The 25,199-nt window shown below is 50.7% G+C and overlaps 1 protein-coding gene across 1 annotated transcript; it reads right to left on the minus strand.

Moving 5' to 3' along the window:
• Positions 1-490: 490 nt before the first annotated feature.
• CLEC19A (C-type lectin domain containing 19A) lies at positions 491-24,948 on the minus strand. The gene is made up of 5 exons (XM_008257784.3): positions 24,861-24,948; positions 12,993-13,158; positions 5,534-5,627; positions 1,882-2,014; positions 491-659 (listed from the first exon to the last, which is right to left on the minus strand). The coding sequence occupies exons 1-5, from the start codon at positions 24,946-24,948 to the stop codon at positions 580-582; spliced, it is 561 nt and encodes a 186-aa protein (XP_008256006.1). The 3' UTR covers positions 491-579.
• Between the last annotated feature and the right edge of the window lie 251 nt (positions 24,949-25,199).

Consider the following 25,199-nt stretch of genomic DNA (forward strand, 5'->3'; position numbering starts at 1 on the left):
CAGCATCCATGGAGGATGTAGAACCTGATACACACTGTGAAGTGATGGCCACCATCAAGTTCATTAATGAACTACATATTTACCTCTGATCCTGGTGAGGGCACTGAAGATCCACTCTGGGCAAATTCCAAGTCTACTATATATCACCCTGAACTAGGTCACTGGTGTGCATTGTAACTCCAGATTATCTTATTCCAGAAAGTTTTCACCCTTTGGCCAACATCTTCCCAGGGGGTATTGATTCCCATTCCTTTCTACCCCTGCGATGTCTACACCGGTCCTAGCCTCTGAGCATGTGCCAAAATTGCATTAGGGTTGGGCATCTGACCCAAACCAGGCCAGTGGGGTTCAACCCTGAATCTATATCAACCCTTGGACTCCTGATTCTTGGGTCATTTTGATTTGGGCTTCCTGTTATGTGGCCAAGAGACAGCCCTGTAGAATTAAGATTTACTTGCTCCAAATCTCTGTTTGGGATATTGGCCTCCTCTGTGTGTTTTACATTTGTGTGGGGTCAACTCTCCACTAGGTACAGCTATGAGCTGATGCTGAAACCGAGCTCAAGCGGGCAAGACTGGATCAATGAATACTCAGAGAAGGGATCTTGCAGACAAAGGGGAACTTCTGGCCGCAGGCGTTGTCATTCCAGGACCTCAGTGCTGTGTGGGAAGAAGCAGAGAACCACAGTGAGAGTGACCCCCACCACTCTCTGGAGGAAGAGTTTTCCCAGTAGGTCTCACATCTGCACTGGTAGCCCTTTCTTGATGATACTTGACAAGGTGGCTGTCCAGCCTTCCTCTCTCCTAAGGTTGATCTTTCTAAAGATTTATTTTTTATTTGAAAGGCAGAGTTACAGAGAGAGAGAGGGAGAGAGGGAGAGAGAGAAAGAGAGATCATCCATCTGCTGGTTCTCTCCTCGAGGGCTGAGTCAGGCTGAAGCCAGGAACCTGGAGCCCCATCTGGTCTCCCACATGGATGGCAGTGGCCCAAGTGCTTGGGCCATCTCCTGCTGCTTTCCCGGATACATTAGCAGGGAGCTGGATTGGAAGTGGAGCAGCTGGGACTTGAACCAGTGCTCATGTGGGATGCTGGTGTTGCAGGGGGAGGGGCACTTACCACCTTTACTGTGCAACAATTCTCGCCCCTATAGAGCTATCTTGACTTGCCACCATGGCTGGGCGGGAAAACCTCACCTAACCCTGAGTACCAGGCTATAGGATGGCTCCCAAGGTAAAACAAAAAAGTCATTATTCCACACCCATATCCCCTCCCCTAACCTGGAAAAGAAAAAGAAGCAAAGAGGGCATAACAGTAAAATGCTTGGACTGGAGTTTTGTAGATGTAGATTTGAAACCTAACTACCAGGTTTGCTTGACGTGTGACCTTGAACAAGTTGCTCAACTTCTGCGAAACCCAGTTTCCTCATTTGCAAAATGGGCATGTAAGTAGTTTTATTTCTAACATAGGTGGAAGGGGTGATGATGACGGATAGCGCGTGATAACCGTGCCATGTACACTTTGTGCACATTTTCTCTTTTCTTTATGTCAACTCTGTGAGATAAATATTAGCCCCATTTTGAAGGTGAACAATGAGACATTGCTCTTGGCTGTGTTGGTGAGAAGACCCAGAAGCACCACCCTTTGACCACTTGCTGTTCTAGTCTTTTCCTTATGTTTCTACTTCTAATGTCTTTTTATCCAAGTGAGAGTCTGCCTGCCAACAACACCCACTAAATGTTGTTAAAAATGTATTCTCTGAGGATGGCCACTCCCCAGGCACCCCCGATTGCTCTCTAAGCTGATGAAAACATTGTCTGTCTCCCAACCATTCGCGATGCCTCCCCAGTACCCCTGTGAGAGCCCTGGTCTTGGGGTACCCACCGCTGGTGGGCCGGTACCACATCTGCACACAGTCCTCCTCTTCTGGGTTGGCATGGATGCCATCATCCGGCTGGCTCCCATCCCAGTAGCTGTAGTCATAGGCTGAGCCGTCGGTCCATTCAAACTGCCCTTCCTGGGGGGTTCCTCCCAGAGGCAAAGAAGCAAGCCAAGGAGAGGATGATCAGGCACTGTCCCAGGGATGGAATTCTTGTGCCTCCATAGGTGGCACCTGCTTGCAAAAGCCCTCACTTTTTTTTTTTTAAAGAAACCTTTTATTTAATGAGTACAAATTTCATAAGTACAACTTTAGGAATATAGTGATTCTTCCCACCATACCCACCCTCCCACTCCACCTCCTCCTCCCTCTCCTCTTCCCAGTCCCATTCTCCATTTAGATTCCTTTTCAATTAACTTTTTTTTTTTTTTTTTTGACAGGCAGAGTGGACAGTGAGAGAGAGACAGAGAGAAAGGTCTTCCTTTGCCATTGGTTCACCCTCCAATGGCCGCTGCGGCCAGTGCACTGCACTGATCCGAAGGCAGGAGCCAGGTGCTTATCCTGGTCTCCCATGGGGTGCAGGGCCCAAGCACTTGGGCCATCCTCCACTGCCCTCCCGGGCCACAGCGGAGAGCTAGCCTGGAAGAGGGACAACCAGGACAGAATCCGGCACCCTGACTGGGACTAGAACCCAGTGTGCCGGCGCTGCAGGCGGAGGATTAGCCTATTGAGCCACGGTGCCGGCCCTTTTCAATTAACTTTATACACAGAAGCCCCACTCTATACTAAGTAAAGATTTCTACAATTTGCACACACACACACTCACAATATTTAAAAAAAATTTGAGAACAAGTTTTACAGCTAATTCTCATAGTACAACTCATTGAGGTCAGAGGTCCTGCATGAGGAGTAAGTGCACAGTGACTCCTGTTGTTAACAATTAACAACCTTATGTATGACGTCAGTGATCACCCGAGGCTCTTGACACGAGCTGTCAAGGCTACGGAAGCCACAATCTCTGTATTTAGACAAGGCCATAATCAAAGTGGAAGTTCTCTCCTTCCTTCAGAGAAAGATACCTCCTTCTTTGATGGCCCCTCTTTCCACTGGGGTCTCTCTCGCAGAGATCCTTTATGTAGGACATATTTTTTGCCCCAGTGTCTTGGCTTTCCATGCTTGAGATGCTCTCATGGGCTTTTCAGCCAGAAAAGTCCTCCCTTTTAATCTGATCTGATTGCTACCACCACTACCACTGTTACTAGCTCCCGTTTGCTGAGAGCTTATCAAATGCCATGCTGGGCACATTACTCATTTTCTTCTCACCAGCTTACAGAGCAGGCATTGCCAATCTCATTTTAGAGAGGAGAAAGCTGACACTCAGATGGGTCTACCTAAATTCATACAGCTAATAAAGCATTAATGCTGGGATTCAAACTCCATTGCCCAAAATACTAATGCTACCCCTCACCAGTGGATGGGTCATTCTTCATCTCTTTTATTTTTGTCCAAATAGTCTGTGTTTTTCTTGCCTGATGTAGAACTACTGTTGAATTGCAAGAAAAGTCCTGTTGGCAATTTGATTAGTGTTGCAATAAATGTGCAAATTAACTGTGGGAAGCACTGTATCTTTGTAATACCCAGAATAAAGAGCCATTTCTCCCTGAATTCAAGGTCTTAGAAAAGCAGCCTTGTAAACACTGATGATTATGGAGCTCCTCTTGTATAATGAGAATAGTGTATATTTCTGAGACACACAGGTGGGGGTTGGGGAAGGAGAGAGTGGGGGAGGGGGAGGGTGGGGAGAGGGAGGAGGGGAGAGATCAGAGCTTGAGATCCCGTCTCCAATCACTTCCTGAGACCTGGACCAGTTGTTTAACCTCTCTGAGCCTCAGTTTCCATGCCTGTACAAGGAGTGTGTATCTACTTCAGAGAGCTGATGTGAGGGTCGGATGGATTAAATCTCGTGACGGACTTGCCACAGTGCCCGCCACAGGGTGTCCAGCCCTGAAAAAAATAAAAAAGCTCCTTTTCTTTATTACAGGTTATCATTATTCTTTTTAGATCTTAGAGTACAAGTTCCTTAAACTCTGATTTCATGTAGTTACAACCCAGTTATAAAGTTGCTATTGCCATCCTCCACTGCCTTCCCGGGCCACAGCAGAGAGCTGGACCGGAAGAGGAACAACGGGGACAGAACTGGCACCCCAACCGGGACTAGAACCCGGAGTACCGGCGCCGCAGGTGGAGGATTAGCCTAGTGAGCCACGGTGCTACACCTGCATGGGAGACCAGGAGGAGGCACCTGGCTCCTGGCTTTGGATAGGTGCAGCACACCGACCATAGCAGTCATTTGGGGGGTGAACCAACGGAAGGAAGACCTTTCTCTCTCTCTCTCTCTCTCTCTCTCACTGTCTAACTCTGCCTGTCAAAAAAAAGTTGCTATTGTTAATAGAAATTGCGGGGTTTTAAAGAGGTACAACTTCATACGGATTCTTGCCAAATCTATTGATTAGAAAACTGTCTGCTGTTACCTTTGCTGCTTTAACAGCAATGCCCACCATCCCTGAATTCTTACAGTGTGCCAAGCAGCACGCCAGCTCTTTACATATGTTACTGCACCTATTTTTCACAACAGGCACTCTTGCCATTATTATCCCCTTTGACAGACAGAGAAACTGAGACCCAGAGAGATGTAAAGCTGCCTAAAGTCCCCTACCAGCCATTAAGTGGCAAGGGGCATTTATGCGAAATGCAGACTCAGCACACAGTCTGCCCAGGAAACGTCTGTGGACAAAAGCTCCAGATGGAATTTGCTGGGATGCTGCCCGGTAGGAGATATGACCCAAGTCACTCTCTTCAGCCTTATTCTCTACCGTAACTCCGCCCACCTGCTCATCAGCTTCCTCGAATGTGCCAAGGTCTCCCCTGCCCTAGAGCTTTGACCCATGCTGTTCCCTGCACCCGGGATGTTCTACTTCGCCTTGACGTCCATCTACCCATTAGACACTGGCTTAAAATGTTTATTTTACCCAGCGACGCTGTGGCTTCCACGGAAGTGCTTGTGGCTCCAGTCACCTTCCAGAAAACCCACTTGATTGACAGCTCGGCTTTCCTGCCTCCTTGGCGTCACACCTGGTATTGGAACTGCCATTACATTCACGGTGAGACGGAGCTTCCTGCAGGTTGCTCCCAGCGTGACTCAGCGTGACTCAGCATGACTCAGCATGACTCAGCATGACTCAGCATGACTCAGGGGTACCCATGCTTGCCCATTCCCGGCCAACGCAGGAGCCTTTGAATGTGCATCCCTCGCTTTGGGGCTCCCTAGGGGCCTCACCAAGCAGTGACCCGAGACTCTTCAGGCTCAGTCCTACCGGCCCTCCCCGTGCACACGTCTCAGACACACAGCGTTTCCCCTTGAACACCTCTTGCATCCCCAATCGCACTTTGTTGTTGGCATTTTGGAGAAACCACAGCAAAGCAGTTGCCTTCTCTGACCATGAAATGCGTTCCCATCACATGCCTGCGCTCTAGCCACTCCTGCAGCGTCTCGTTTCTCTCCCCGGGCTCGGTGCAGAGCAGTGACCTGGTGCCTGTGGGAAAGTTCAGCACATCAACGCGGACTCTTGACTTGTGCTTAGGCCCCTGCTTCCTCACCTGTCTGTGATCATGAAGGCCTGTCCAGATGTCGGCTGGGATGCCAGGAACACAGCTGTTGACAAGGTCATACACAAAGACGTTCTCCTCCCAGCTGTAAGACACGGAGCAGCAGGTTTGAGGATGGCGTGGAAAACTGAAGGCAATCCTTGTTAAACTTCTGGGAATATCTATAAGACTATGAATCTCCGTTATAACAGTAATTTTTTTAAAATTATTTTTTATGTTTTATTTATTTATTTTTTTGCCAGGCAGAGTTAGACAGTGAGAGAGAGAGACAGAGAGAAAGGTCTTCCTTTTCCGTTGGTTCACCCTCCAAGTGGCTGCTATGGCCAGTGCACGGTGCCGATCCGAAGTCAGGAGCCAGGTGCTTCCTCCTGGTCTCCCATGCGGTGCAGGGCCCAAGCACCTGGGCCATCCTCCACTGCCCTCCCGGGCCACAGCAGAGAGCTGGCCTGGAAGAGGAGCAACCAGGACAGAATCCAGTGCCTCGACCGGGACTAGAACCTGGTGTGCCGGCGCCGCAGGCAGAGGATTAGCCTATTGAGCCATGGCGCCGGCCTATAACAGCAACTTTAAAGTTGGATTATAATTGCATCAACTCAGAGTTCAAAGAACTAATAATAGCAATAGCAAACAATACAGGAAAACGACTTGGTTCTAGGCTCTGGGTTAAATCCTTCATGTGTTTTCTTTTCTTATATGAGAAGCAGACAAACATACAGAGAGAGAGAGAGAGAGAGAGGCAGGGGAGAGTTCCAATCTACTGGTTCATTCCCCTCAATGCGTGCAGCAGCTGGGTTAAATGTCCACTCCATCTGCTTTATTTTTTACTTTTACTTTTTGTTTTGAAGATTTATTTTATTTATTTGAAAGACAGAGTTACAGAGAGAGGTAGAGAGAGAGGTCCTCCATCCGCTGGTTCACTCCCCAGATGGCCTCAACGAACGGAGCTGCGCCAATCTGAAGCCAGAAGCCAGGAGCTTCTTCCGGGTCTCCCACATGGGTGCAGGGATCCAAGGACTTGGGCCATCTTGTACTGCTTTCCCAGGCTATAGCAGAGAGCTGGATTGGAAGAGGAGCAGCCGGGACTAAAACTGGCACCTTTATGGGATGCCGGCACTTCTGTCCAGGGCATTAACCTGCTGTTCCACAGTGCTGGCCCCTTTTACCTTTATTTTTAAAGATTTATTTTATTAGGCCGGCGCCGCGGCTCACTAGGCTAATCCTCCGCCTAGCGGCGCCGGCACACCGGGTTCTAGTCCCGGTCGGGGCGCCAGATTCTGTCCCGGTTGCCCCTCTTCCAGGCCAGCCCTCTGCTGTGGCCAGGGAGTGCAGTGGAGGATGGCCCAGGTGCTTGGGCCCTGCACCCCATGGGAGACCAGGAAAAGCACCTGGCTCCTGGCTCCTGCCATCGGATCAGCGCAGTGCGCCGGCCGCAGCGCACCGACCGCGGCGGCCATTGGAGGGTGAACCAACGGCAAAGGAAGACCTTTCTCTCTGTCTCTCTCTCTCACTGTCCACTCTGCCTGTCAAAAAAAAAAAAAGATTTATTTTATTTATTTAAAAAGTGGAGTGACAGAGAGGGATCGAGAGAGATCTTCCATCTGCTGGGTCACCTCCCAAGTAGCCACAGCTGGGGCTGAACCAGACTGAAGCCAGGAGCCAGGAACTCCATCTGAGTCACCCACATGACCATCTTCTGCTGATTTCCCAGGTGCATTAGCAGGGAGCTGGATTGGAAGCAGAGCAGCTGGGACACGGGTCAGCGCTCCAGTATGGGATGTCGGAGTGGCAAGCAGTGGCTTAACCCTCTGCACCACAATGAGGCTCCATGTGCTTTTATTTTTTAATGAGGTCACCTGTATGTAGCTGTCTGCACCTGGTCATCTCCTGGTTTAAACCAAACCAGTTCAAAGATGGACTCAGCATTGCTATTCATCCCTAAACATTTAAATGCATCTCAAAAACACTGGTAAAGCAGGTGGATTATATTGAAGATGTCACGAAGACACAATGAAAGGGGTTTCCATTGCCTTGCACACACCAAATACTTAACAAACATCTCCACTAAACATGCTTGCTCTCTCTCAAAGGCCCTTTCCACACTACCCGTCCTTACACACCCATCTCATCTAGCCTTTATTCACACTCTGCCTCTAACATATTTTCTGTTTCCCTGGGAAACCCAGCTGCAGGCTTGAACTCACAAGCCCACTTGGCCTTGTGGTCAACAGCCCACCTTCCTTAGAACCCCCCTTCCCATAGTGTCTTCTTGGGGGATTCTCTTTCTCTATTTCAAAGAGCTTATCAAATGATTCACTCAACAAAAGACTCATTAGAAGATGCTGAGGACAGTCCACAGCTAAAACACCAAAGAAATAGAGGTGGAGGGAGGGAGGGATGGAGGGAGGGATGGATGGACAGTTAAACAGACACATACAGGCTTTCACCATTGAAATCTTTCCTGAGCCCTTATTTCATGCCAGATACTCTGCTTAATACTTTATATGCATGAATTCATTTCATCTTCACACCAGACAGGCACTGGGGCAGACACTACTGTTGTTTATTCTACAGCCATTCCTAATCTGTTTACCCATTGTCTACACATAACCTAGGGAAGCCAGATTTTATTTTCCCAGTTCTCTTTGCAGCTAACATTGGCCACGTGCTCAAGTTTGATGAATTTGCTATAAGAGAACACTTCGGTTAAGTAGATATAGGGGCATCTTTGAAATGCTTTCCTCTGTGGTGAAGGGAGACAGCCCTAGTTTCCACCACTGTCCTTCCTCTGGGTCGCAGCTGCGTGTGGACACCACATTTGGAGCTGCCATGTTGGAAACCTTGGAGGAGTGATGAGCTAACTCCTCACCCAGTGCCCTGATTTCAGTAACCCTGGAAAGGTCATTTGCAGAAGTTGGAAGAGCGAGGGAGGGTTATGAAAGCAAATGGACAGGGGTAGGCACACTCCATCAAATCCTTCAATCATAGATGGACAGATCCAACTGGACAGGTGATTCCTGTTATTGGCTTCTACCTACCACTAACAGGTGGACTTCAGTTTGTGCAAAGAAGCTATTATAAAATAAAAGTGATAAGCCCTAGACTTAGCACCTAACCAATAACTCATTTCAAGGCAGAGCTATGCTGAGGTTCCCTTTATGGTGCAAAAAGGTCTATGTGCTCCCATCAGTTTCTTCCAAATGACTGCTTTCCAGAAGATGCCACCTTGTCTAAAATCCTCTCCTTAGATTTCCTTTTGCTTGAGGCTTTGGTAGCAAACCAAAGCACATACATTTCCTCTCCTTATTTGTGTGTTTGCAGATGACACGGCTGATCTAGTCCATGTTCGCAGCACTTAGAAGCCTTCCCAACACAGCGCTCCAGGAAGTCGAATGCAGAGCTGCTTATCAGATACTACTGGGGCTGAGGAGGAAAGGGGCGGGAGTGGGGGTTGAAGCAAGCTTGCACGCCCTCTGGAACGCTAAGAAAAACCGGGCCTCTTTGAGAGACTGAGAATGACAGTGAACGAAAAATAACGGCTGACATTCCTGAAGCTCAAGTTAGGTGAGCACTAAGAACTTTGGATACACTGACACCCACAGCTTTCTAGAGGTCCGTGTGATTACTGCTACAGTGAGGATGATTCGTCACTTGGTCAAGATCGTGCATCCGTGAAGCAGTGTAGCTGGGGCTCGAGTCTCGGACTGCCTGCCTCTCCTGCTCCTGACCAGTGCCCGCAATGCCCCCACTGGTGTCTTCATTTGCAACACTGACTTGTCCTCATCCTCTAGTCCTTTCAGATCCTGGTCCAGGGCTGATTTTCCCAGGAAACCTCTCACCAATGTCCTCGAATCAATCCTTGCTTATCTGCAGCCCAAAGCCCCCGTCCCCTCTGCAGCTAGCTGGCTGGTTTAATTCTCCATTTCTCCGGGTCCAGTCCTGCAGAGACCCCACAGGCTGATGTCATGTCTCATTTCTATTGGACATCTTCTCCCAGGCTGTCACCAGGCGCTAATCAATGCTGGTGCTTTGGGAGCGTGTGTTCTGCCTGAAATGAAGGCGATGAGATTTCTGGGGACAAGGTATTCTTCAGTGCAGTGGGTTTTTGACCTTGGTCCTATCCAGCTGGGTAAGTAGTGATGTCCCCAAATGCCTCTCTCATACACAGTTTTGCTACTCCTCTCTCAACTGCTCATGCATTTTCAACAGTCATCTGGTAGACCAGCAGCCTCGTCATTTTATCATCCTCTTTGTTCAATGGCACCTGTTTGGACAACTCTGAATATTTTATTGCCTTTCCCCCATGTCTGATCAAAATAACTGAGAAATAGAAAGGCCCAAGCAAAGATCAAATGAACTTAATTCAGTTCGGCAGTCACTTGAGAGAAAGATGGAAAATAGTAGGGAAGCTGGAAGTAGGAGAATCCTAAATCCCAATCAGATGTTGCAGGCACATAAGCTAACTGCGTTTAGTTCTTAGTGGAAAGAGCAAAGTGCAAACGCATGGAGACGTGCTCTGTTGAACTGGATGCGTCTCAGAGCCAGGATGAAGGCAGGTGTACTGCTTAGCTTTACGAGACCCGAGCGCCACACATACCAGCCAAATGCGTTCCAGTTCAACTCTTCTACGTGCTCTCAGGAAAGCAAATGGGGAACAGCCTGTATAAGAGAGAAAAGTTGGTCTATGTGCTTAAGATGCCTGCATCCCATACGTGTTGAATTGTCTGCATCCCGTATTGGATTGCCCAGCTTTGACTCCCAGCTCTGCTCCCGATTCTGGCTTCCGGCTGATGCAGACCCTGGGAAGCCATGGTAGTGACTCAAATACTTGGGTCCCTGCCACCACCTGGGAGACCCAGATTGAGTTCCAAGCCCTGAGGTTTAGCCCTGGCCCAGCAGCTCCTCTCCCTCCACTGTTGTGGGCATTTGGGCAGTGAACCAGTATATGGGAGCTCTCTCTCTCTCTCTCTCTCTCTTCCTCTCTTCCTCTCTCAAATAAATAAATGTAAAGAAAAGAGAGTGGGAGGGGGGGATAATGTTGGTGTCAGGGAAAGAGGGATGACAGGAGAGGAGAAGACTGAAAAAAAGTCAAGTTGTGTCGGAAAGAACAGGAATTTCTGGAAAATCCCTGAATTTGCCAGGAATCCTTTCTGATGCAAAGTACAAGGAGGCAGGTTGGGCTGACCTCCCTGTGGGCCGGCTGAAGTGAAATCTTGATTTGGAATCATTTTTATATATTTGCTCTTTTATATGGGAGGCCTCCAAAACTGTTTGCAGAAAATGTATATTATGGAAAAACTATGTATGGATTTCAAAACTTTTTTTGCACCAAAATAAACTTACCATTCAATCCCACCTCACCTTCTTATGTTTCATTTTCCTCTATACGCTGATTGGTCCATCTCTGTAAGTGCTGGTCCTGGACTGTGTTCCTTTGTCACAGGGGATTTGGCCCCTAGGGAATGCCTTTCCTGGGTTTCCACGTGTAGGACGTCAAATCACAGCGAACCCCTACTGAGACACACAGTCAAGGCTAGTCCCACGCCTGTGTGAGGGGGAGGTCTGAGGGACCACTTCCTGGTGAGCAGTAGAGGGAGCTCTAACCCAGGGTCCAACCTCCAGCTCTCCATCCGTTTGCAGAAGGCTACAGATTCCCGGGTCTGGAATCCCCTAGGGAAGTGGCCCCCTTAAGCTCTTTTATTCTAATATGGTGCTCCCTTCTTCAGTTTTTTTTTTTTGGGGTGGAAATCTCAGGATATCCGCTCAGGCTGGAGGCCTCAGTGGCTGGGCCCCAGCGGCGCCACACTCAGACACCATGTCAGCTTGCTGCCAACTAATGGGAGGCACTGGTGAGGCTCCTGGGGGGAAGGAGGGAGAAGCTTGGAGGTCTCCGGCAGGGGCTGCCTCTTCTTTGTGGCTCCAGCTCCCAGACGGAATGGCCTGGCTTCCAGCTTAGGGCTGGAACTGGCTTTGTGTTTCTGTGTGTCTCTACCTCACTGCCTCCTCTTTAAGTTCTGAGCTTCTGTCATGTGTGTGTGTGTATAAATCTTCTGCCTTAAATACCCATCATGGCTATTTTCCTGGTCAGACCTTGTCTCGGCATATTCTTCAACTCCATGGAGAAAACAGTGGGTGTCTGATCTCTCTGTTGGATAATAGATGGGTGTGAATTCAAGACTCATCTAGGAGCTAAGACCCAGCACAACTTCTCTATTCTCAACAAAATCAGTGGCTCTAAAACATAAAGGAAACCCCCTCTTGCTCACTCTCTATCTCTGAGAATCTTGAAGAACACACAAGAAGCCTGCAGGGAAGTCAGATGGAAAAACAAGCAGTACATGGGGATGAAGGAAGATCTCCAGGAGAGAGGGGGCATGAGCACATCGAGGTGCCGGGGCCACAGGCTGCTTCAGTAAAGAGATCCTTGGTGATTGAGGAGGCATTTACCTGGATGAGAAGAGAGGGGTGGGCATTCCCAGCAGAGGAGAAAGGACACCCCATGGTGCAGACGAGTGTGAAAGGGCTGGGCTGGGTTTCAACTTTGAGGCGGCCATTGTGGCTGCAGCTCGAGAGACACACAGCACTATGGGAGCAGGACTTGGCGGGGGAACTGTGCTATCTGATCACTCAGGTTCAAAACCCATTTCTCCCATGTAATAGCTGTGTCATTTTGAACAAACTACTCACGTTTTCAGAGCCAAAGGTTCTTGAACTGTAAAATAAGGCTATCCACCTGCTATGGTTTGAAGGTTTGAGATGCGGTGATGTATGTGACACACTTAGCAAATGAATGCCAGTCATTTTCCCTTACACTATATTCTACATAAGCATGCCCAGTTGTATCACAGGGTCAAGCTCCCTGTGATATGGAGAAAAAATTGGCTCTTAGCAGGATGCATCTTTCTGCATGTTCTTTGCTACTGCTGCTAAACACTTTGCTAACTACTGTCAAAGATAATTTAAGTGAGAAATTAGGCTGGCTAAAAAGTAGCTTCAATGGAAGGCATTTGGTAAAGCAGTTAAGACATTGCTTGGGACCTGCAGATCCCATATCGGAGTCCCTGGTTTGAGTCCCAGATCCTCTGCTTCCAATCCAAATTTCTGCTATTCACATCGTGGGAGGCAGCTAATGTGGCTTAAGCACTTGGGGTCCCTGCCACCCCCATAGGAGACTTGGATTAAGTTCCTGGATCCTGGCTTCAGCCCAGCCCAGGCTTGGCTGTTGTGAGCATTTGGAGAGAGAGAGAGAGAGAATCAGTGGGTAAAAGGTTCTCTCTCTCTCTGTGTGTCTCTCTGCCTTTCAAATAAAAACAAATAAATACAATTTAAAAAGTGAACAAAGAGAAGCCAATAGCTTCAGTTACCAGAGAGAAACGTTGGTGGGAAACACCATTCTCTACTCCCTTTTCCAGGAGGTGCCTGGTTGGACCGTGGCGGGCTGAAGAACTCTCACCTGTGGATGGAGGCCAGTTTGGCAGACTTCCTGCCGATGGAGAACTCGGAACAGTGCAGGTCGGCCTCCGCCCAGGTCTTGTTCAGAGGGAAGAAGCGATAGCAGTGGCCTTGGAACTCCATCCAGAACAGGGGGCAGAGGGGAGCCCGGGGCAGCTCTGCAATGGCTGGGGACAGAGAGGAGACGGGCTGGGAGTGGGGTGGGGGAAGGGGGGCCAGGCTCACGTTGTTTCCACAGCTTTTCCCATATTCAGGGACGGAAAAAAGTTTACTGAAAATGGAATTCAAATATACATTTATTTTGCTACAAAAATTGGAAATCCATGTGTTCAAGGAATCTTCAAAATGTATTCTTTTTTTAATTTTAATTTTTTTTTGACAGAGTGGACAGTGAGAGAGACAGAGAGAAAGGTCTTCCTTTTCTGTTGGTTCACCCCTCAATGGCCGCTGCGGCTGGTGTGCTGCGGCTGGCCCACTGCGCTGATCTGAAGCCGGGAGCCAGGTACTTCTCCTGGTCTCCCATGGGGTGCAGGGCCCAAGCACTTGGGCCATCCTCCACTGCACTCCTGGGCCACAGCAGAGAGCTGGCCTGGAAGAGGAGCAACCAGGACAGAATCCGGCACCTTGACTGGGACTAGAACCCAGTGTGCCGGCGCCGCAGGAGGAGGATTAACCTATTGAGCTGTGGTGCTGTCCAAAGTATGTATTCTTAAGATGCCATGCATGGATTTGAAAATCTTTTGCACTAACAAAAAATGTATCTTTCAATTCCATTTGCTGCTGACATGTAAAAGTCCCCTTTTATTTTAAAGAAAACATGTCCTATCATGATAAATGCAATTCTACGCCTGAGGTTAAAATACGCACGCACACACACACACACACACACACATGCATGCCTAAATTTCAGAAAATAACAAAAGTAATATATGCTCGTCTTGGAACATTTGGAAATCATTAGTACTTTGGCTCACTTTTCCTCACGTCAGGTTTGTACGTGATGAGTTATAGATGCAATTGTTATTACATTGTAGTATAAATACTAATCTGTGTTCTGATTTTCCATAATTAAAGAGTGTAAGTATCTCCCTGTTGGCATTCTACATTTTTGTAAACATTATTTTAAATATCTCTTGACTACACTCCTGAGTGGCACTCCTGGAGTTTATTTAATCAGTTCCTTATTTTTGGATAATTAGATTGCTTCCTTTTTTCAAAAAAAAAAAAAAAAACCATTACAATAATTCTGAGATGAACAGTTTTGTGCATAAAGCTTTTTTGGCATTTCTGATGATTTTCTGGAGAGGTTTTTCAGGCTGATACAATTTGCTAAATTGTCTGCTGAAAGCAATTTATACTCCCACGGCCACAGCTGAGGGTGCCTGTCTTGCTCTGCCCTTGGCTGGCTCTGAGTATCATCCCCTCCATGGCAATCTTCGCAAATGTTCCACGCAAGGAAGGGTGTCTCATTTTGATTTGTATTTCTGGGCTCTCTGTGGAGGAGTGCCCATTTTTCCATGGGTATACCGGCAGGCTAGAGACAAGACTATTTATATCTCTGGCCCATTGAACTACGGGGGTTCAGGATTTGTGGTTAATTCTGAAAAGGAGCATATTAGAAAAATCTGTGTTTGCGACACGGAAACTCTCCAGTCTCAGCCCCTCTGAGACGCTTTCTTGGGAGATGCTTTTTTGGGAAACCACGACACTAGATGATTTCTGGGAGAGGCAGGCAGGCTGAGAACCCTTCTCGCTGTGGGTTGGCCGGCCCATTCTGGAGGGCAAGCAGCGGTGAACCCGGTTAGAAGAGGGTTGCCACTTGTGGGTCCCACCCCGGGTCTGTGCTCCGTCTGCCCTGCTTGTTATGAAACCAAACTAGCTGATCCCCGGGGTCACCTTGGTGGTCCCTACGGGTGTGCGATCTTGGCTTTCAAGGCCACTGCAGTGGTTGGCTGGGTTCATGGAAGAATGAAGCAGTGGATGGGCTGTGCTGTGTTGTAGTAGGTAAAGTCACTGCCTGCAGCACCTGAATCTCATATGGATGCCGGTTCGAGTCCTGGCTGCTCCACTTCCAATCCAGTTCTCTGCTATGGCCTGAGAAAGCAGCAGAAGATGACCCAAGTGTTTGGGCCCCTGTACCTGTGTGGGAGATCGAAAGGAGTGCCAAGCTTCGGATTGGCGCAGCTCCGGCCATTGCAGCCATTTGGGGAGTGAACCAGTGGATGAAAGACCTTTCTCTCTCTCTCTCTCTCTCTCTCTCTCTCTGTAACTCTGCCTTTCAAATAAATAAACAAATCTTTCCTTTCTTTTTTTTAAAAAGATTCGTTTATTTATTTGAAAGTCAGAATTACACAGAGAGAAGGAGAGGCAGAGCAAGAGGTCTTCCATCTGCTGGTTCACTCCCCAATTGGCCGCAGTGGCTGGAGCTGTGCCGATCTGAAGCCAGGAGCCAGGAACTTCCTCCAGGTCTCCCACGCAGGTGCAGGGGCCCAAGGGCTTGGGCCATCTTCTACTGCTTTCCCAGGCCACAGCAGAGAGCTGGATCAGAAGTGGAGCAACCGAATCTCGAACCAGCACCCATATGGGATGCTGGCACTGCAGGTGGCTGCTTCACCCTCTATGCCCCAGTGCGGCCCCAAATAAAGAAATCTTTTTTTTTTATTTAATTTTTTTTGACAGGCAGAGTGGACAGTGAGAGAGAGAGACAGAGAGAAAGGTCTTCCTTTGCCGTTGGTTCACCCTCCAATGGCTGCCGCGGCCGGCGCACCATGTTGATCCGATGGCAGGAGCCAGGTACTTCTCCTGGTCTCCCATGGGGTGCAGGGCCCAAGCACTTGGGCCATCCTCCACTGCACTCCCTGGCCACAGCAGAGAGCTGGCCTGGAAGAGGGGCAACTGGGACAGAATCTGGCACCCTGACCGGGACTAGAACCCGGTGTGCCGGCGCCGCATGGCAGAGGATTAGCCTAGTGAGCCTCGGCGCCGGCAACAAATCTTAAAAAATAAAAAATAAAGCAGTAGACAACACCTCTTGAGCATTGCAGTGGTCCAAGCACATTCAGGGAAACTGAGGCTTGAACAGGTTAAGTGACTTGCCCAAAGCATCCTCCAAATCGGTGGTGAGGTAGGGATTTGGGTGCAGGCCCCATGACTCCAAGGTCTTTGCTTCCAAAGTCCCTGTGCTTCACTGTGGCACGTCAACAGCAGGGAGCATGACCAGCGGTCTTTATAGCACTGACTCCACAGGGTTTCTGGACCAATTCATTGGGCCAAATATAGTCGTCGAGTGCCTGGCTTATATGGATTGTACCCTAATAGCAGGATTATCAATGATCTGATAGGGTTTCTGGACCTGAATGCAATTCATGCAAATCATGCAAAGCCCCAAGTGTGCACGTATGTGCACGCACGCATTTCTATGCACGTGCATGTATGTCTACATACATGCATGTATGTCTATGTATGTGCACATATGTGCATGCGTGTCTATGCATGTGCATGCATGTCTATGCACGTACGTGTTTGTCTATGTATGTGCACACATTCTATGTATGTACATGCATGGCTACATATGTACATGCATGGCTATGTATGTGCACATATGTCTATGTATGTGCATGTGTGTACATGTCCATGTTCATGTCTCTGTGATTTTTCTGGAGAAAGAAAAGCATGAGAGAGCCATGCAAGGCAGGCAGTTTGCAAGCCACACTGTCCAGGACTGGTCAGAGCCACGAGGCTTTCCCATGAGAGTGCTAACCAGTCCTGGCGAATCCCACCCCTCCTGGTCCATCCTGGCCAACTCTCTCTCAATTCACGCCGGTATCCAAACTGGAGTCAACTGATTAAGGATTTGCTCACTTGACCCTCTCCTGTAACACAAAGGTCAGGAGCTCTGCTCCGGGAGTTGGGGAGCACAGTGGCCGTGGCCTGTCCCTGTCCCTCCCTGGGCCTCAGGCTCCTCCCTTCTCAGTGGAGAGCATCTTGATCCCGAAGGACTTGGCGTCCAATGAGGCCTGGAGGACTCCTTGTAAGGCTGAGGGTGGCCGAGCTCTTTGGGCTTTCTGGCACTGCCTGCTACACAGAGACTGAACTGAATCCCTCCCTGGGGTCTATGTTTGTAGCAACTTCCGCCTTTGCAAGGATGGGAAACAACAAACCACTCCCATCCTCTTCCCTCTGGCAACCCCTGCCTCGGTTTGGAACCAAGGACATTGATTGGTGAGAACTTGTCTAAGTTTGTCCAGGGGTGGCTGGCTGGGATGATTCACTACTGACCCACTTTTCCACCCCCACCCACCCTGAAATGACTTGGCATCTTAATTACTTACATTACAGAGAGAAGGGGGGTGATCCGCCCACCCTAGCGAGTCCAGAACTATCCCAGTTGTAAAACCAAAGGTCTCATATCCTAGGCACCCTCAGTTTCCACCAAACAGGAATGGTGGTTTGCCCTCAAGCAGCGTGGGGAATCAGATACCACGTCTTGGGGAATCGGTGCACAGGCTGTGTGCACTGCCCACGTGTCCTGATGCCCCTGACCCTGGCAAGTCCTGACACTGGGATGGCAATTTCTGGAGTTTCCTAAGCAAGCATTGAAGGCGAGTCACCCTCTGTGGGTTTGTAGGAAAGACAACGCCAGCATGCCCCTGAGCGCTTGCTCAAAATGCAGATTCTCAGGCCCCCAGAATCTGAAGTTTAACAAGGGTGATTCTAGCACGTGTGAAAATGTGGGAAGCACCGGTCTACACAGTGCCGGACTGAAAGGTGGCCGGCCCCTGTACAATCAGCCATCCGGTCGTTCATTCTCTCCCCTAGTAGGGAGTGAGGAAGAGAAACTAACAATGAAATGAAGGGAGCTGGGTGGGGAGGGCAGGGGGGAAGGGTCCTTGGTCCTAAAACCTGACGGGTGTTTCACAGGAAGCTGCCCCAACCCCCCAGGGTGGAAAGCCAGCACCCTCTCCTCCCAGCTGCCAGTCCCAGCCCACGGCTCTGGATGCCTGGGGTGAAACGCACCAGAAAATGGGGCCGGGACAGGTCACTGCTCCATTACTCCCCTTTCCACCTGGGCAGGCAAAGGCAGCCCGGAATTAGCAGGACCTGGGGAGGGGGCAGGAAGGAGCTGGGCTTGTGCTGCCCTGGGGATTTAACTCCTGCCTGCCTCTGGGACTTTGGGAACTGGGAACCCGGCCCCAGACCAGCTCAGCTCCCATGTCTCTCGCAGAGGGCTGCAGATAGCTTTGGAGGTGCAGGATCAGGGAATGATGACAACCCAGTAGCCAGAGCTAGTCCCTACGGAGCACGCACTGCGTGCTTTTGACATACAAGGTATCTGCAAAAAGTCACGATGAGAAAAGCCATGCATGGACTTCAGGGTTTTTTTTTTTTTTTTTTTTTTTGCACTAAAATAAATTCCTTTAGTTCCACGTCCCATGAGCTGTTTGAAGTACTCTTGGATTTTTTTCATTTTTTTTTATAGAGGAAAATACTATTTTTTTTTTTTTGACAGACAGAGTGGACAGTGAGAGAGAGAGACAGAGAGAAAGGTCTTCCTTTGCCGTTGGTTCACCCTCCAATGGCTGCCGTGGCCTGTGCACTGTGGCCGGCGCACCGCGCTGATCCGAAGGCAGGAGCCAGGTGCTTCTCCTGGTCTCCCATGGGGTGCAGGGCCCAAGCACTTGGGCCATCCTCCACTGCCTTCCCTGGCCACAGCAGAGAGCTGGCCTGGAAGAGGGGCAACTGGGACAGAATCCGGCGCCCCGACCAGGACTAGAACCCGGTGTGCCGGCGCCGCAGGAGGAAGATTAGCCTATTGAGCTGCGGTGCTGGCCGGATTTTTTTCATTTTATCAGCACACAACCTACGAGGGAAGTACCACTGTCACACACCCCCCACCCTTTACACATGAAGAAACCACAGCACAGAGAGGCTGACTAACGTGCTCAAGGTCACACAGCCTGTAACCGGCAGAGCTGGGACTTGAGGCCAGGCTGTGTGGCTCCAGCTCTCAGGGCTCCTGCTGCGTTTCAGGCCGTTCGCTTGTGCCCCACTTCCTTGTTGATTCCACTAAGCACAACAGCAGCCCCTGGCTGGTGGCAGGCAGTTGGCTCCATGCGGGGTCGACAGTGGCAAACTCTGCCATTGTGACTTCTGCCTTAACAGGTCATGCAGTCTGCGGGCACCACAAGCAAGAGACATAAGCACAGAAATCAAAATGTCGTTCATTTGCCATCTGTGGGTGTGTGCCAGGAGAGGACCTGAGGACGCGGTGGCCGAGGAGTTTTGTCGTTTGCTCGCGCCTTTCCTCTCCTGAGTAGAGGGGGTGACTGCCCCCTCCCTGTCTTCATGGAGTTGGCGGGGTGATGAGAGCCCGGCAGGCCCCTTTTCCGGACTGGGGAAAGACCGGGTGCTGTCACGGGGGCACTCAGACCTAGAAATCCAGGGGGCTTCCTAGAGGAGGTGAGGCCTTGATTCAGACCCAGACCCGCTGGGAGGAGGAAGAGTCAGAGAAAGAGCATTCTAGGGGGAGGGCAGAGTATCTGCCTGGGGCAAAGGCCTGGGGGTGGGAGAGAGAATGGAGCCCCGGGGAGTTGGAAATCGTTTGGTTGGGAATCTGAGCTTGAGCGAGGGGAGAGGTGGAGCTGGCGGTAGGGGAGGGGGAGGGGAAGGAGAAGGTGAGGACATCCCGGTGGTGGGGGGGCACACGGGGCTGTTGCTCTGGAAACCAGGAGACCAAACTTCAATTAGCAGCGCCAAAAGCCCACAAGTCCCCCAACCCTGGAGAGAGCTCTCAGTTTGCTAGGGAAAGAAAACACAGCAGTGGAATTCAGGGCTCTCCCTCCAGCTCCTCCCTTTTAAAAAGAATAAATTGCCACCTTCCTACTCACTCTGGCTGCTCAGTCCCCTGGTCCCCCCACTCTGCCAGCCGCCTACAGACGCACCCCCCACTCTGCCTCCTGCCCGGTTCAGCCTTGAGGATCAGCCAGGGGAGGGGGGTGGGGAGGCTCCGGGGCCACAGTTGTCTGCCCAGTCCCTGTTCTGGGCCTTGGATGCTTGCAGCGGGCCTGGAGGACACACTGTCACCCTCATCACCCATCCCGCTGCCAGACTGCCCTGGCTCAGAGAGCTGACAACACAAGGTGCAGAAGCAAAAGCGCTGGACGATGTCTTGCCTTGCTCGTTAGGTGCTTAGAAGTGACTGCTGGAGACTAAACTATAGGCGGCGTTAGTATCAGCCCCATTTCACAGGTGAGGAAGCTGAGGCTCCAGAGGTTAAGAACCTTGCTCCCAGGATTAGCGAGGGGTTGCGACTCAGGTCTAACGACTACCTGGAAACTCCTCGACTCTACAGCAAACACCTTTTCCTGCTCTTGGCTTTCTCATTTGCAAACTAAGCATATTAAATACCAAATGTAATGATTAATTAAGTAAGCAAGTTCGTCATTGTTTCCTGGAGGCCTTTTTGGCTTGGAGTCTGTGGCCTTAAGTTGCGGAGTCTGGACGGAGGAACAAACATGTGTGGCGACAGTGAGCATGCGCGAAGACAGGTTCTAGATGCTCTGTGACCACAGAGGTGGAGCGGGTGTGGGCCAGAGTGTCTAAGGGGCGGCCCAGGAGGGAGTCGGGTTCAGGAGTTCCCCAGGCCTCTGGGCTCTGGTTAAAGGGCTTGGATGCCGGCATCAGATAGCGCCTGCTGGAAACTCAGCTGTATAGTTCATTTTCTTCACCTTTACTGGGGGCGTGAGAGCAGTGCCCGACTCTAGTGAACATTAGATACGATGGCAGCAGAGAGAGCCTGGGACCCGGGGCCTTCCAAATGCCGGCTTTTGGAGGGAAGAAGAAAAGACCACAGAACTTCTACTTATTCCCCCATCTACACCCCCTGGAGCCCTGCGGAAATAGGCCCTGAGTTCTAAATACTTTGCTACAATTGCTTTGCTGTGGGGAGTTCTAGGCTCAGGGTCTGGGGAGAGGGATGCTTTTGATGCTTGAAGAGTTACATAACAGCAATAACTTAGGCACGTTCCTAGGTGCCCGCCACTGCCCTAAGCATTTTACACTTGCTACTCCGCTTAAACAATACAATCAAAGGCAAGTTCATAGAACAGGTGTTGGGAACAGGAGCTCATCTGCTGAAATCCTTGCAAGTCTCTCAATGGGGTCTACAGAGATTTTGCTTATTTCTACAGCAAACCTGGGGGTGTGGCTGAGTTGTATGATTTGCATATATTTGCATGTCCAGAGGGTAGGCAATAAAAGGTCTGCTGCAGAGGGGTGAGTGACCTGTTCTGTTTTGCTCCAAAAGGTAGAGGAAAAAGGCCAGGGCTACCCACCAATGGGAGGGCTTTGGGGTGTGCAAGGACCCATGGAGACACAGTGTCATGCTCACTCACTCACACTCTCTCTCTGGGTTGAAACCCCTGTCCTCCAGTCTACAGGGTTTATCTGTTCCACCTCCAGCTGAGCTTTTTGCTGGGCTGGGAGCCTGGGGAGCAGCAGAACTGCTACTTGGACCAGTAATGACCTTGACCAGGTCAGCTGGCCTCCGTAGTCCATTTCTGCAGTGGTGATGCAGAAAACCTTGGGCTGGATGGGTTTCCAGGACCCTTCCTTCCAACTCTGAGACCGACAAGGCTGCCAGATCAGGTGCGGTCTCAGTCCCCTTCTCCGTCAGCCAAGTGTGAGGCCTGCGGATGGACGTCTGAGGTTCCTTTCTGTGATGAAGCCATTCGTCACTGCTGGAAACTGCCCTGGCCAATTCTACTGCAACATCGCCAAGCTCGGGGCCAGAAGTGGTAATGGCGCTCGCTCTCATTTTTCAAGTCGTGCTGTGTGCAAAGCACTTCACCTGCAGGATTTCTATGAAGATCCCCAAAGCCTTGGTAGGCACCCTCTGACCCTCTTTCTGCAGGAGAAAACTTGAGGCTCAGAGAGGCACCGTGGGCAACAAAAAACTAGTGAGAGAGAAGTCGCTTCCTCACACTCAGAGCCAGCCTCAGGCTCTTCCCACACACACTGGGCACAAAGGCAGGGGCTTGGGCTACACAAGGGAAGCCTTCGAACACATTTCGTCCACCTTCTCTCTGGGGGAGAGGGGAACCAAGGCCCAAGAGCAAGATCGCAAAGACACTGTTGTGGGCTGGAAGTCTCCTTCTCAGTGTGACGGTGTTGGGAGGCACGGGCTTTGGAAGTAAGTAGGTATGGACGTGACATGAGAGTTTTATTATTATTGCCATTATGGGAAAGGAAGAGAGGGGCTGGCATCGCGGTGCCGTGGGTTACACTGCCGCCTGTGACGCCGGCATCCTGTGTTGGAGCACCAGTTTGAGTCCTGGATGCCCCACTTCCATCCAGCTTCCTGCTGATACAGTTAGGAAAGCAGAGTTGAAAGTTGAAAGGCAGAGGGAGATAGAGATAGAGAGAGAGAGAGAGAGAGAGAGAGATCTTCCATCCACTGGTTCACTCCCCAGATGGCTGCAACGGCCGGAGCTGCGCTGATCCGAAGCCAGGAGCTTCTTCCAGCTCTCCCACATGGGTGCAGGGGCCCAAGGACTTGGGCCATCTTCTACTGCTTTCCCAGGCCATAGCAGAGAAAGATCAGAAGTGGAGCAGCCGGGACTCGAATTGGTGCCCATACGGGATGCTGGCCCTGCAGGCAGGAGCTTTACCAGCTATGCCAGCGCTGGCCCTGATGGAAGATCTTTTACTCTCTCTGATTCTCCCTGTCTCCCTCTCTCTCTGTCACTCTGCCTCTCAAACAAATAAGAGACAATAAGAAAAGGAAGAGAGAGCAGTGCTCTCTGTCTGTGTCATATGAGCCCCCTGCCATGTGCACGTCAGGAGGACGGCCCTCACCAGAGCCCGGATGTGCTGGCTTCCTATCTTGCACCTCTGGCCTCCATGACTGTGAGCCACAGGTGTCTGCAGCTGAGGAGAGGAGAGGAGAGGAGAGGAGAGGAGGCGAGGCCCTGGGATTTTGCTGACTTGTGCACTGAGTTTCTGCAGAGCTGAAGCCCTTGCTGTGCTAGCGTGAACTAGGACTTCCCCTCACCCTTACTACGGGGGTTCTCAGATTAAAAAAAAAAAAAAAAGAATGGCAGTAAAATTTGAATTTCAGGGGCCAGCACTGTGGCATAGTAGGCTAAGCCTCCACCTGCGGTGCAGGCATCCCATATAGGTGCTGGTTTCTGTCCTGGCTGCTCCACTTCAGCTCTAGCTCTCTGCTATGATCTGGGAAAGCAGTAGAAGATGGCCCAAATGCTTGGGCCCCTGCACCTGCATGGGAGACCTAGAAGAAGCTCCTGGCTCCTGATCGGCCCAGCTCCAGGCATTGCGGCCATTTGGGTAGCGAACTGGCAACTGAAACACCTTTCTCTCTGTCTCTCCCTCTCTGTCTGTAACTCTGCTTCCCAAATAAATAAATAAATAAATAAAATAATTTGAATTTCAGATCAACAAAAAATAATTTTTATTATAAGGATGCCCTGTGCCATCTTGGGGACACACTTACACTAAAAAAGGATTTACTGGTATTTATTTACTGGTGTTTTATCTAGCAACTCTGTTTGAATTCACTCCCACACTGTAACAGCCCAATAACTGTGGCCTGATGAGAATTGATGAGAATTTCCATGTAGGTATTTCATTATTAGCTTTAATTTAGTGAGGATAAAAAGCAATAGTTCTGCCACAGGGTTACTGTGAGGACTGAGTAAGTCAGAATTGTTCCTGGCCCATGCGAAGGGCTGCATAAGTTACAGTCATGGAGACTGACACTGAAAACTCTATAGACAGCTCTGTAACAGTACAAGCAGAGGGAGCTTGTATGGTTGAGGTGCCTGAGCCCCCTATCAGAGGACCCGGGTTTGATTCCTGGCTCCGGCTTCTGATTCCAGTTTCCTGCCAGTGCAGACCCTGAGAGGCGGCAGTGATGGCTCGAGAGGCTGGGTCCCTGCCATCCGTGTGGGAGACCTGCATTGAGTTCCCAGCTTGTGGCTTCAGACGGGCCCAGCCCCAGCCCCAGCCATGGCAGACATCTATGGAGTAAACCAGAGGATGGAAGCTCGCTCTCTCTCTCTCTCTCTCTCTCTCTCTCTCTCTTTCTCCCTCTCTCTCTCTTCTGTCTCTGCCTCTTAAATAGAAAATACCTATGTGTTTTCAGACAATGTTTGCAAAGATCCCAGTAGAAATTAGGAGGTTGCAGGATTCAGCACCCTCTGCACCCGAGGTGGGGGGGTCCCCTGGAGCCAGCACCCCACCCTCCCTTTCCCAAAGCAGAAGATGCACCTGGTCCTCTACATGGGACACTGGGAGGCCACAGGCTTGAGACTGATGGCTCCCCAATTCTGGAGACACCCCATACAACCCACAGGGCTGGGAGCCACGAACCAGACCTCCAGGAAGGCCACACAAGGGACAGCTGTGTCCTCTTCATGTCTAACCTCCAGGGTGAGGGTAGGGGGCCCAGATGCCAAACCTAAACACAAGAATACGATTTGCAGAGCGGCACGTGGTGCTGGCACTGTGCCAAGCATTTCGCCCGCGACATCTCGCTGCCCTGCGCAGCAGCACCCCCCCCCCCCACCACCACCTCCACTTTCCAGGGAAGCTGCGGCTCAGAGGAACTTGTCCGGGCCACAGAGCTTGAAACCTACAAAAACGGGACTTATACTCTAGGCTTCTGGGGCCTGGGTCTAGGTCAGTGTCTGTGATGGGGCCTGGGGGACGGAACACTGCCCGGAGGCTCAGTCGGTGGCCTCCAACACCCCTGTGGCCAGGCAGGCCGCGGCCCAGGCAGCCAGGCCTCACACTCAAGCCCGCGGAGCTGTCCTCCTCTGCACCTGCTCCCAACCTCCGCCTGCATGCTCACCTGGGCTGATATTGATGTCCGTTGGTGGAAAGGCCCTCGCAGACAGAAGGGTCAGGGAGGCCATGGCCCACAACCCCCACCTCTGCATCCTGAGCCCTGAGAAACCACAGCGCAGCCTGGGAAGACGACAAGGGGCTCTGCGGCCGGAGCTTGGGTCCACAACTGCCCTCCCAGGTTCAGGCGGGGCCTGTCGGGAGCTGGGACAGACAGGGTGGACCCCAGTCCCCTCCTCCTCCTCCCCGTGTCTCCTCCCCTCCACTCTGCCCTGCTGGAGACAGCTCAGAGTGACAGCTGAGAGCAAAGCGGCCCCAGGTCGGCTCCCCTCCCGAGCCCTTCGCT

The sequence above is a fragment of the Oryctolagus cuniculus genome, chromosome 19 (genome assembly GCF_964237555.1).
Source record: "Oryctolagus cuniculus chromosome 19, mOryCun1.1, whole genome shotgun sequence".
Taxonomy (NCBI): domain Eukaryota; kingdom Metazoa; phylum Chordata; class Mammalia; order Lagomorpha; family Leporidae; genus Oryctolagus; species Oryctolagus cuniculus.